At 47.3% G+C, this 13,571-nt stretch overlaps 1 protein-coding gene across 1 annotated transcript in view; it reads left to right on the top strand.

The window, feature by feature from the left end:
• The window catches only part of LOC127582148 (multiple epidermal growth factor-like domains protein 9), a 199,302-nt gene that overhangs the window by 59,441 nt on the left and 126,290 nt on the right, over positions 1-13,571 (top strand). The window contains exon 2 of the mRNA XM_052037198.1: positions 1,944-2,139. Coding sequence (XP_051893158.1) covers positions 1,944-2,139 — 196 coding nt within the window. The remainder of the gene's footprint in view (positions 1-1,943; positions 2,140-13,571) is intronic.

Here is a 13,571-nt window from a genome sequence, read left to right as displayed (position 1 = left end):
GATACATTAGGGACATTTAAGAGATTCTTAGATAGGCACATGAATGATAGAGGAATGGGGGGCTATGTGAGAGGGAAGGGTTAGATAATCTTAGAGCAGGATAAAATGTCGGCACAACATTGTGGGCCAAAGGGCCTGTACTGTGCTGTAATGTTCTATGTTCAAAAGAACAGACAAATGCTCAGGGAAGCTCATAGCCACAGACCCACTGAGGTGGCCCCAGCAATTCGGAAAGAGGAAGGAGCAAGAGTCTGGGCTGGGGGTGAGGGGAAGGGAGGCTGCTATTGGACAAAGGGTGAGCTCAAACCATGAATCAGACATTTCAAACCACACAGCACAGTTTCCATTTGTCTCACTACCATCCTCGTATCACAGGAGCCAGTGTGCCAAAGGAGTGTTTAATTACCAAATCCAATAATGAGCTTTCCGTTCTTGTTTGAGACTTACTAATTTTAAGCTAATGTTCTGTAGTTTGTAATTATAACTCGATTACTTTAAATAACTGTCTTCCTTCAATTCATTTGATATGCAACAGTTCATGGTCTCCTGACCTTAGGTCCAGAATGTGGTATTTTTACAGGAGAGAAGGCTGCACTCCATCCCACTGTTAGTTGCTAATGGAACATGATCCCTTACTCTTTCCCCAGTACCCTGCCAGTGATCCTGTCTCTCTGTCCAGTTCCCAGTCAGAAGCTCGGGGTGACTCTGTTTCCACTGGTTCTCCAGGCAGTGGGACCAGGTCAGAACCGCCCTCAGAGTGAACAAAGGTTTTACCTCCCCCTCTGCTTTTATCTGTTGTTCAGAATTTTAAATCTGTTCCTGCTCCTTGATGCAATTGCGAATGGGAAGACCTTCCCCTGCATACCCTGCATAAACCAGCCGTGATCTCTACACATCTCGGGCTTCTGTACCTCCTGCCTAGTGGTAGCTGTGAGAAGATGGTGTGGCCTGGATGGTGGGGATCTCTGATGGTGGATGCTGCCTTCCTGAGGCAGCGCTTCCTGTAGATACTTCCGTCCCTGCTCTTCTACCGTGCTTCTATTTATGATCCCATGTGCGTCAGTGACTGCAACACGTCCCCAGCTCCCTGTGTTCCAGCTACCCTGTCTGGACAGCACAGAGGCACGGCTGGTAGAGCCGCTACCTCTCAGCTCCAGCGACTGGTTCAATCCTGACCTCAGTGTTGTCTAATGGAGTTTGCACCTTCTCCCTGTCACTACGTGGGTTTCCTTCAGGTGCTCCAGTTTTCTCCCACATCCGAAAGAGGCAAAGGTTAATTGGCAACTGTAATTTTCTTCTTGTGCGCAGAGGAGGGGTTGATAGATGTGTGGGGAGAATAAAATGCGATTGGTGTAAATGGGTCGACGCACTGAATGAGACAGAAAGCTGTGACTCCATGACTGGACTTGCCCTTTGCAATGAAAACGTTGAGACACTGAGTGGCCTCAACACACAACAGAAACTTGCTCTGACCTTTCCACGGGAGTCTTGGAACAGTCAGGATGCAGCAATGATCCAAACCGTTCCACTCCACACCGAGCAGTGCTATCTCCTGGCTGGCACTCTGCCTGTGTTCCTCTTGAGACACCTTCCCTGAGGTGGATCAGCTGCTCGTGGTGTGGAGATTATCCAAGTGGAGAAACAAATGTTGTGAACTCTGGAAATCCCCAACAGGTCAGTGAGCAGCTGTGGTGACAAACACAGTCAACGTTTCAGGTCAGTGATGCTAACTGATAGACTAGCCAAACTCACGGCAAAGCAGGAACAAGTGCAAGTCATCGCTGGAGTGAGGTACCACTCTCTGGCAATCTGTGCAGTTGGCCAAACTCAGATCAACCCCTTTCTCCACAAATGATCAGATTGACAATAATTCTCAATGATTATTTATTGTATTGTATCGATAACAGACAATTATCAATTACTTCATCTCTCCTCCCTTACAGAATATAAATGTAACTGCAGTATTGTTGGAAGCACCAATGAAACGATATGCAATGTGTCGTCGGGGCAGTGTGACTGTCTCCCTGGGTACATTGGTCTACAGTGCAGTGACTGTGCAGAAAGGTTTTACCACAACAATGGACAGTGTACTGCATGTGAATGCGATGACACAGGAGCAGCGAGCTCCCAATGTGACAGGTAAGCAGTTTATATTCTGTTCATTGAAATGGTGCAAAGGATGGGAGCTGCAGTACTTGACTAACAGCAATGAGTTCTTGGAGGAGGCATTAATTAGTTAGATAACAACAATGGAAAATGAAAATGGCATAGTTGTAAGTAGTTCCTTCCAAACCATGGCCTTCAGCCGAGTTGATGGTCTTTCAGCAGCATTGATGTCAGTCTTGATATATGTCCCTGGAAAAAGCCCATAGATCAGAGTCCTCTGTTACACAGCTGCTCAGGATGACAAGGCTTGATGATAGAACATAGAACAATTACAGCACAATTCAGGACCTTCGGCCCACAAAGCTGTGCCGAACATGTCCCTACCTTAGAAATTACTAGGCTTACCCATAGCCCTCTATTTCACTCAGCTCCATGTACCTATTTAACAGTCTCTTGAAAGACCCTATCATATCCGCCTCCACCACCATTTCCGGCAGCCCATTCCACACACTCACCACTCTCTGAGTAAAAAACTTACTCCTGACATCTCCTCTATACCTACTCCCCAGCACCTTAGACCTATGTCCTCTTGTGGCCACCAATTCAGCCCTGGGGAAAAGCCTCTGACTATCTACCCGATCAATACCTCTCATCATCTTATACACCTCTATCAGGTCCCCCCTCATCCTCCGTCTCTCCAAGGAGAAAAGGTCGCGTTCCCTCAACCTGCTTTCATAAGGCATGCTCCGCATTCCAGGCAGCATCCTTGTAAATCTGCTCTGCACCCTCTCCCATTTCCCCAAACATTGGGAACAATTTTTTACTCTGGTTTCTGATGGGATTGGAAAGGCCTTTGGTCGCCACCTTTACCTTTCCCAAACAGAGGATGTCATTTGAGATTTCCTTTAGAACTGTTTCTCTCACTCCTGCCTTCACCATGGAACTAATATCCCCACCCGAACAGGAGTGTTCAGGACTGCCCAGCGTACTCCAAATGTAGCCTGACCACTTCCTGGGGCAAATCCAACCATCACTTCCATGCTTCTAAACCCAATGCTCAGATGTATGAATCTTCTCAAAATGGAAACGGATTGTGCTGCCGGCACAGCTTTTTGTTATAGTTTGTGCAAATGTACCTCTCTCCAAAACAATGCATGTTATCAACCCTGGAACTCCTTTTATGTCCATGCTGGTCAGACGTTGACATTTCGGATGTGGAATCAGCTGAATTTGCAGCAAGGAGGAGTCACCTTGCCCGTGCTGGTTGAGAAAGGTTCACGCAGCCTAGTCCTAATTCCAGCATGGATTCCATGTCCCTGCACCTCGCAGCTCGTCAAACACAGATGCAGGAACTGTTCAGCTGTGGTCGGGCTTTCTGCCTTCACTGTTTTAGGCAAGAAGCCCCACCAGCCTCTGGGAGAAAATGGTTTCCCCACCTTGGAGGCCAAGTCACTAGGTGTACCTAAGGCAGAGATCGACAGGTTCTTGACTGGTAAGGGGGAGAAAGTGGGAGAATGGGCTTGGGAAAAAAAAACAGCAACGATTGAATGGTAGAGCAGACTTGATGGGCCGAATGGCCTAATTCCGCTCCTATACCTTGTGGTCTATGGTCTTATCTCCGCACCTGCCCCCCAATCCTTGTATGAATTACTTTAAATCTCTGGCCCTCTGCTAAGGGGAATAGGTCTCTATCTGGGCTCCTCATAATTTTAGAGCCATAGGGAGGTACAGCACAGAAGGAGGCCCTTCACCCATCGCGTCCTTGCTGACCTTTCTGCCCAGACACCACCTCCTCAGCCTCCTCTGTTCCAAAAAGGAACCCAGCCCATCCAAGCTTTCCTCCTAGCCACAAGTTTCCAGTCGCAGTAGGATTCTTGCAACCCTTTACCACACACTCTCCAGATGTTTAGTGTAATGTGGTGACCAGAACTGTACCCAGTCTTCAGGCTGTGTGCCAGACAGCTCTGCATAACGTCCCTACTCTCACAGTCCTGTCTGACTGTTTAACCCCCTTCTGACGGTGGCTGCAGTCCTTCAGGATATATGGGTGTACACTCCAAGGACCCTTTATTCCATCACCACTCGATCTCTCACCATTTACTGTACGCTCCCTTGTACTCTGGCACCTCCCAGCGTTCCTTGTTCCCAGAACAGATGGATGTTGTTGCGTTGAATGGTACCTGTCCCTGTTAGCAACCTGCGTTGGAGCAGCCCAGCTTCCAAACCCTTTATTTGGAATGAGTGAACTTTAATAACTGCTTGTCCTTTCCCCTAAATCGTTTAAATAAAAATGAAGCAAGGGCCAATGCAGCAACATCTTGCATTTTCACGGTGCCTTTAACGTTTAGACATTCCATGCTGCAACCCAACTACTTCGAAAGATCCACGTGTCTCTCCACCGGTTTTTATGTCCTTTCCGTGTCTTTGTCCAGATGGCCACTTTCACCTTCAACAGCAGGCGCCCAGATTCTCACAGACAGCTTCTGAAATAGCTCCTTATCTCCTGTTTTTGGAGGTCCGCCCCCCAGCCGCCACATGTCCTTCATCGCTCACACCCTGGGCCGTCCTGCAGACACACTCTGTTAAATCAGGGGAGCACTGCCTGTCCTCAAATGGCGCTGACCACTCCTGATCAGTGCACACCTCCTCAAACGCCTGAAGGTGTCACTCCCTGACATGAGCCCTCAGCCACATCTCCATGTCCCACTGCTCCATGGGACAGTGAGCTGTTTGCTGTTCTTTGTGCAGCTTGTTCAACTGCAGGCTACTTACAGGGAGGATGGTTCTTGCTGGTTACTGTGTGGAGAGTTTCCAGACCGGTCTTTGGTGTTCACTCTGCATCATATAACAGAGACTCATTTCATTGCTTGCTTTGCCTGGCAAGGTGATCTTATAAACAAATTGCACTTTTTCATCCATTTGTTAAGTGAGTTACCAAGAGAAATAGGAGTAACCTATTTGGACCCTTGTAGACCCTTCATCTGGACTAGATGAAGGGTCTCGACCCGAAACGTCGACTGTTCATTTCCCTCCACAGATGCTGCCTGACCCACTGAGTTCCTCCAGCAGTTTGTTTTTAGCTCCAGATTCCAGCATCTGCGGTCTCTTGTGTCTCCAAAAATAAATATGGTTGTGTTCATACTTTAAATTGTTGTTGAGAGTATATCGAGAATATATTCCAGTTAAGGGCAATTAGATGGTAAAAAGGTAGTTGCTGTTCCATTTGGCATGTTGTTCTGAATTTTGAGATTGGATTCTTATTTTGTGAAATGCTCTGATGTAAACTCAATGAATCACTGGCAAATTAAAGGTCATAAAAATCAATATAGTAATTTCCTCGCTACATCCTGACACAGTAATGAGATGTAGCTCACATTAAATGTGTCAACATCACATGAAGAAAATCTCGTCACAGCACGATGGTGGATGGTTGGATGTGGGGCAGGCAACCTCCTGCATCTCAAAACTACCGTGGTTTTATTTATAAATGTAGATGATAAGAGGAGGATCTAGCTGCAAATGAAGGTAACTACAGTTCTGAATCTTTTTAACCCATTCAGCTGTTATGCTGTAAAAATACCCTCCCCTGTCCTCCTGCTTTCAGATTTATTTTATACAAATTATTGAGCTCCTTATTTAAGAAATGGGAAATCCCTTCCTCTGTAAAAACAATGGGGAATTTTTTTTCTAGCATTTCTCTCTGCATCATGACCCTCCCCAACCTCATCACCACATCTGTGCTTTTGCTGTCATTCTCTGCAGCACATCTGGCATGTGGTGACAGCTGGCAGCTTAAATTAAATAAAAATGGTGAATGCTGGAGATACTAAGCAGGTCAGGCAGCTCCCGTGGAGAGAGAAGCAGAGTTAGTGTTTCAGATGGACGACTTCTCACCACAATTGGACAGCTGACCGTTCCCAGTGTGCCTGGGCAATGGATTGTGTGGCAGAGTGGTTTTGTCTAGGCTGTACAGTACAATTTCAACAAAGAGATGGCTTCTGAACAGGAATGGTGGACCACCTCCAGGAACTCTGGGTTTTCTCTCAGACAGCTCCACATACCCAAGGCACTGATGACCAAAGGGCTGAGAGCAGGGTCCCTGGTGTCTACCTCTTGCCTGCACACTTGCCTCTGTGTTTTTTGGTCAATACGGTGTGGCCCATGGCTGGCATGAGCCCCTTGTGCAGGACAGTGTCTTGTAACACCTGGGATGCCCTGCCCATTGTGACTGAGTCTGGTACAGAGCACCCAGGCCAGCCACATACTCTGAGCTAAATACTTTCTTGTTGCAGCAACTTTCCCTCAGGACCCCAACAGTCCACAGCAGCAGGTCGTGACATCCATCTCCCCTCTGCGATCCATCTTTCCATTTTCCAGGCACATGGCCCAACCACTTTGGGTCTCCCCTCCACTCCCTTCCCTCCCCAGGACTTGTCCTAGATCCATCACTGACCTGCAGTGGTGGAGTGTGTGATGGGGATACCTTGGAATTCACACAGTGCACACTGTTCTGGAGCACTCCGTCCCTTCTACCTTCCACACTGCTGCATTTTGCAATGGGAGCCCAGACAACATGTTGGCTGGCATCAAATGAATGCATCCAGTCCAGGTGGTGAGCAGATTCTCAGCATGTATCTTCATTGCAGTAAGGAAGAACGAGTGGGGAAGATATTGTTGTACCAGTATTTGTGGGATGTAAATATTACAGGAGGAGCAAAGTTACCCATTGCAAACCCTCTCTGGTAGGTCACTATTTGAAAAACTGACAATGTCACTTTAAGTATATTTCTTAAGAACTGTAGCCAGATGCTTGACTGGTTTTGAATTCTAACTTGCTAATCCCTAGCTTATTTTCTCTGATTCATAAATCTTTGCTGGCATTGTGCACGAATATTGAAATATATCCTGAAATTCTCCCTGAAGTTTCCTGTTAAGGATTTGCTTACAAGGGTTCTGAAGCTAATTCAGCTTTTGATTTAGCCACAGCAGCTCGGTTAGGATCAACAACCTTTACTGATTCATCTTTTTGGGATGTGAGTGTCACTGGCAAGACCACCATTTATTGCCCATCCCTAGTTGCCCTTGGGAGGTGGTGGTTACGTGACCTCTGGAGCCTTTGCAGGTTGTTAATGGTCACCATAATTTCCCTTTACAGATAAATACAATTTTCTAGTGTAATTCTCTTTGAGTAAATAATGTAAGGGAAATTGACAAGTTTTCTGCAAAAGGACAGGTTCTCTCGCCGGTTTGGAGTGGCACCTTGCGTGCTGCAGTGAGCTGGTCCATCCCACCACTCTGCTGATGCTGTGGTGGAGCCCTCGGTGCTGTCAGCCTGATCCCCAGGGAACTTCTCCTAAGTTCAGCACCTGCAGAACCCCGTGGTGTTGAAAACGGTGAATGATGTGAATTTCATTCCTTGTAATGTGTCGTATTTTCTGAACACTGTCGGTCTTTGATGGCCGTACAGGATCCATAATATGGAGAACTGAGCTGTGATCCAGAGACATAACCTTCAAATCCCCTGGCAGCTGTGGAATTTAAATCCATTTCATAAAATGTAGGATTAAAAGAGTTGTACTATTGACAGCGACCGTGATGTTGTCAGATGGTTGTAAGCGACCCTGGTTCAAGCCCGCCTGGTTTACGTGTGACTCCAGACCTACCAGTGTGGTTGATGATTAACTGCCCCCTTACTTGCCCCACTGAGACCCTCAGCTATAAGGCCGTGGAGCATGGATAGTTGTGCTAACCCTGTCGTTAACCCACGTCCCGGGAATGCACTGCAGAAGTGCTTCGGGAACGTGGTTTCGAGAGAGTCTGGTAGGAGGACAAAGACCGAGCTGCCATCTTGCTATATGTCCTTGTTGGTACCTACCTTCAATTGGAGCAGTTAAAACCCTCCTCTGTTCTTCCTGTGATTTGCCCTGCCCTTACCCAAGTCCTGCAGGATAAAACAGCGAGGAGCAAGAAAGAACACGATCTAAGTGTATAGAGTTCCAACTTCATTGATTCATTGAACAGTCCAGCACAGGAGAAGGCCATTTGGCCCATCAAACTTGTCCTAGTCCTATGAAAGAGCAACCAGTCAGTCACACTCAGCTCTCTGCAAATCTTGGTCCATTTTACCTGCTTCAGTTCTTACCCAGTTCCCTTTTGAAGGCTTCTGCTGAATCCACTCTTTGTCAGGCAGCATGTCCCAGACCACAACACCTGGTGGTGTGAAGACATCTCCACTCATCTCTCCAGGTCTTCCACTGATCCCCTTCACTCTGTGTCCTCTGGTGCTGAAGTAGTTTCTCCCTGTTCACTGTCGAATGACTTTGAAGTCCTCTGTTCAATCTGCTCTGAGCTCCCTCTCTTGCAGAGGAAATGAGTCTGACTGAAGACCTTCGCCTTGAGTCAGTCCCAGGAGCTCCCTTCCACACCCTGTCCAAAACTGAACATCTGCCCTAAAGCCTCCTGGCTGGTGTGCATTGTGTTAGTAGGGTTGGGAGATGTTACTGTGTCTTCAGACGTCACAGCCGAGAAACCTTGTTCTTGAGAGAGACGCTGAAAGAAGCGAGGAAGCTTCAAACAGCCGCAGTTACATCCAGGGTAAATTCTGTGCCTGGATCCAAGTCCCTGGTGACCAGCCATTCACTGTGTTGTCACCAACTACTCACTGCATAAACTGGATGGTGCATCCTTGCTTGGGGTCAGGGGTCTGATTACAGTCTACCTGTGAGGAGAACCATGCAAAGACTTTGCCGGCTTGTTGTGTTTGGCAGCAGAAGCCGCCCCTCGTTCAGTTCTCCCCTGTGGAAAGCCAACAACAAGTCTTTGACAAACATCCAGACCGTGAGGCTGAGGCCAGGCAGCTGGGAGTCTGACCAGAACACAATCAGGTCTGTAACGGCCCAGTATCAGATTTCACTTCCACTGAAATATTGTACAAGATGTGAGAGGCTTTCCCCTGCAGCTGCAAAAAAGCCTTAAGGCTTTGGAATCTGTGGACTGCATGCTCTCAAACACTGGAATTACCCTGCTTCATATTTCTAATGAGACCACTGAGTGAGAATATAAAACCATCCAGTCAGTTGATGCATCCGTTTGTCCTGCAGAGGGGCATGTTGAGATACAAGGACACACCATATTCCTGTTGTGTGGTCCCAACTTTCTCCATTCCTTCCCTCGCCTCTCGTTGCTGCTTGTAAACTGATGTAGGAGCCTAGAGCTTTGCCGTGTCCTGAGGGGTGTAACTAGGGGGTCAGCTGCATCGGAAAGTTTGGGAGGAGCAGTTCCCATCATTCAGTGACACAGGCTTATCTCCCACAAAATACCACTGTGGACCACTAGCTTCTCCTCTTGGCATTTTACACAATCAAGTCACCAGCTATGTTAGATTTCGACTTTAACGACAAACAAGGGAATTGGGACACTGGAGAGACGGCAGATGCTAGAAACCTGGAGCAACACACAAAGTGCAGGAGGAACTCAGCGGGTCAGGCAGCATCTATGGAGGGAAATGGACAGTCAACATTTGGGGTTGAAGACCCTTCATCAGGACTGGAAAGGAGGAGGGAGATAGCCGGTATAAAAGCCACCAATCACCTCCCAGCTTCTTACATCATTCCCACTCTCCCCTCCCCCACCTGCCCATCATGTCCCTTTCACCTGGATCCATCACCTGTCAGCTCTTGCTCCACCCCCTCCCCCCACCTTTTTATACTGACTATCTCCCCTCTTCCTTTGTGTGTTGGGACATAAAACCATAAGGTGTTTAGATGACTATTTGAATGATAAAATAGGATGTTTTTGTGTATTTTCCTGCGGCAAACACCCACTTTGGGGGTCAGTGCCAGATGTGCATGACCCTCCCAACAGCAGTCACAGGCTGCTACCCGTGCTGGTGTTTCACTGGAGCCTCGGGAGATGTTTGATCATCTCTGCAGTTTACTGGCCCTTTTAATTAACTCTGGGCTTGGGGGGTACAGCAGGGAGAGAGGTGGCTTCAACTAATGATGTTGGGGCAGGGGCAGCATTCTTGGCCTGATCTCCACGTCACATGTAACGAGTGTGAGGGAGAACTTGCTGAGAGAGAGCTGAGAAACAGCTAACTCCAAGGTCAATGTTGAAGGGATGTCACTCATTGACCTCAAAAAAAAACAAAGCCAGCCCAGAAAGTGTTGGTGGCTCTGTGCTGTGGATTTCCCAGGCCTTGGCTAAAGGGCCTGTTCTTGTGCTGCAGGACCTCTGTGTCTCCATCCTGTCATTTTACTGACTCATTCTGTTCTTTAAAAGCTGTGTCATGTACCTTGCCTGACTTTCCCCAACTGTCATCACTGCAGAAACCAGAAAACCTCCCCATGCTACTTTCGGTGTGTAAGTCGTGCTCTCACCCCCAATATCTGCACTCACACAGTAACCATGACAACCTGAACCTGCCTGGTTCACTCGGGCCTAAGTGTGACTCCACACCCACAATAACACAATTGACGTTTAATTGCCCAGCAAAGCACCTAGTTCGGGGGCAGTTAGGAATGGGCAATAAATGTGAGCCTGACAAGTGACACCCACACCCTGGTCAGGAATAAATGAAAAGAACTGTGGATTTCTGTCTTTAACAGCGGATACCAGGTGCTGGCTTTTGGTTTCAGAGTAATGGCAGTGACGTTGTTGGTTTTACAGGTAGAAATTCTGGGCTGTCGTTGCCTTTGTGTCTTTCTCCAAGAGAGGCACTTGAGATGACAGCTGTTGGAAGTTTAATCATCTCATGAACCCCTCCCTTCAGGTTCATCGAGGAAGCAGAGTTTGATGTTGATGTTTTCTGTAGCTTTGGGGGCTCCCAGGGGCTGGGACGGAGGGGGTGTATTTTCACACCTTCCCCCCCCTCCCTCACTGGAACTCCTGCTAAACACGAGCAGAAGCAATGCTCGCGCCTTCCCAGGGCTTCACACGAAAAGCAGTGAATGACATATGGCAACAAAGACTAGGTCGAGTAACCAAAGGTGTGGTCAAAGGGCTGGATTCTGGGGGGGGTTTAGGGAGGGAGCTCTGGAGGGTGGGGCTTTGGCAGCTGTAAGCAGGAAGGTCAGTGGGATGGGCGGTGAGGGCAGTGGGGCCCCAGATCTCCCACTGATTATTAAATGTGAGGATGTGTGTGTTTGTGTATATCTAATGCCCCCTCCAAAAGATGTCTAAATTCCTGTGTTCTTCCCTGTATGGAGCAGGAAAATTCAGTGACGCACACTGCTCCCTAACAGCACTCGAGATCTCTGAGGGTGATGGGGATGCAGGGGGTGAGCAGTAGGGAGAGATTGGGTCATGTCGGATGTTGGGAGTCAGTTCATGGTGGGTGTAGGGGTTAACATAGGGAGGGGTTGGGTCATGGAGGATGCAAAGGGTTAATGATAGCGAGGAGTTGAGTCGTGAAGGGCTTGGCTCCAATTGTGATGCTCGTAGTGAATTAAAATCATCTTGTCACTGATATTTCCCTCGGTTTTAAACTGTACGTTACCTGCCCTTAAACTCTGATTTGCCAATACTTTGAGATAACGATTTCAATGCGGCACTCAAGCACAACTTAAAGGAATTGTGTCTGCCTAACGTGTTAAAGACTTTTTGCAAACGAGATATATTCCTTTTAAATGTCAGGTTTTCTGTAACACTTTCCTATTAACACTTTGTTGATAACACTGGGGTTTCTATGGAACAGTACATCACCCACCCACCATCAATGCTTTGGGAAAGTTAGTTGAATGTTCTAAATATGGCAACACTGGCATCGACAATATGCATTTATGTAGCACCTTTAACACAGTGAATTGTCCAACATCTGGCATAGATTTCCCACCCAGAATACTTGGCACATTAACAACATCATTTGGATTGTGCAAAGTCTGGAGTAATTTGAAAATACTTGTTGAATTTCTGCAATGCCTGAGTAATCACGTGTAAAGACAGACTGGTTCCTTACCTGCACTTTGAAGAGTAATTTAACCTTGGCTTTATTTACTGTTTACTGACCTGCAGTTAAACTTCTGTGTTAGAAGTGCAGCACCTCATTTTCTGAGTGGAATAATGCAGTTTGTGTCAAAGCTGGGAAGTGTGGAACAGTTTGCCTCAGTGGGGCTGTCGGATTAATAAATAGATTACGTGAGCAGACCAAGTGCAGAAATTCTTGCTTTTAGGATATGGTGGCAAAGTGAGGAGCACATTTTAATCAGTAAAACCATTGATCAAACTGCAGTTAAACTGGGTGAATTTAGTTCAAGATCTTTGCAGAAATGTGACTTCACAAGACCTTTCAGTTTGAACACAGCTCCACTTCAGTCCAGGTGAAGGGTCTCAATGTCCACTTCCCTCCACCGATGCCGCCTGACCCGCTGAGTTCCTCCAGTATCTCCAGTACTCCAGCATCTGCCATCTCGTATGACTCCGTTTTAGTCTCCCACTCGTACGTTGCCCTCCCATGGAAAGATGGTTCTGCTTTTTTGAACAAAAGAATACAAGAGATAGGAGCAGTTCAGCCCCTCATGGTTGCTCCACCATTCAGTAATTCTGCCGTTTAAAAAGAAGACAACACATCAAGTGGCAGGACATTTCCAATCACTGCTTTCCCAGTAGATGAGGCTTCCTGTGACAGGAGGTCCAACGAAAGGAAGAAACTGAGTCTAAGCTGATTTGGGGACCTGTGAGTGGTGTGAAACTGACACCAGCCTCGGAGGACACGTGGATGACAGCTCACAATAACCAGTGGTGTCTGTGCGTGACTACACAGACCATGTGTGCAGGAGAGCAGGTACCTCCAGGTCAGACCACGTGGGGCTAGCTGTTCCCCATCCTCCGATAGTCAGCTCTCATTAATTGAAAACGTGGACCTCTACCTGATGACCTGAGCAGCAGGTACGTGGACCTCAGCAAAGAATTCTGGTTTCACACCATCTTACACACCTCCAGAACATGACCCCTGCATGCGCTTCGAAATTAAAAATCCATTGGTGAGGTTCGCAGGCTCGAGTAACTAAAAACTGATCGGGAGCTTCCTGACCTGACAGAGCCAGATAAACGTGGGTGGAATCTGGAAGGATTCCTGTTCTGTTACCTGTCAGTTGGCTGCACAGCACGGAATGTGTTCTGATAAAAAGTAAACACTGAAATCAGCTGTGTCATGGCTGTGCAGGGCAGTCCCACTCAGAACGATCAGTGCTGTAAGGAGAAAGCCTTGCAAGCTCTGCTGTGATCAGATGAGACCATGAATAAGAAAGGAAGCCCAGCAAATCAAGGTCAGATATCGAACTCTCGGCTGTTCCCAATGTAACTCCTCCCCGGGTGACTGAAGCTGCAAGGTGCATTGTACTAAATGTTGGATCTTGTGTTTTTATCATTTCACCATGTTGGGAAAACACACTTATTTAAAAGTCTTCAACTTTATTGTGTGACATTAAATATTTCTTTAAACTTAATAAAGAGCAAAGTTTAAACCC

Source organism: Pristis pectinata, chromosome 23 (assembly GCF_009764475.1).
Source record: "Pristis pectinata isolate sPriPec2 chromosome 23, sPriPec2.1.pri, whole genome shotgun sequence".
NCBI classification, from domain to species: Eukaryota; Metazoa; Chordata; class Chondrichthyes; order Rhinopristiformes; family Pristidae; genus Pristis; species Pristis pectinata.
This window is presented reverse-complemented; position numbering and strand designations above follow the sequence as displayed.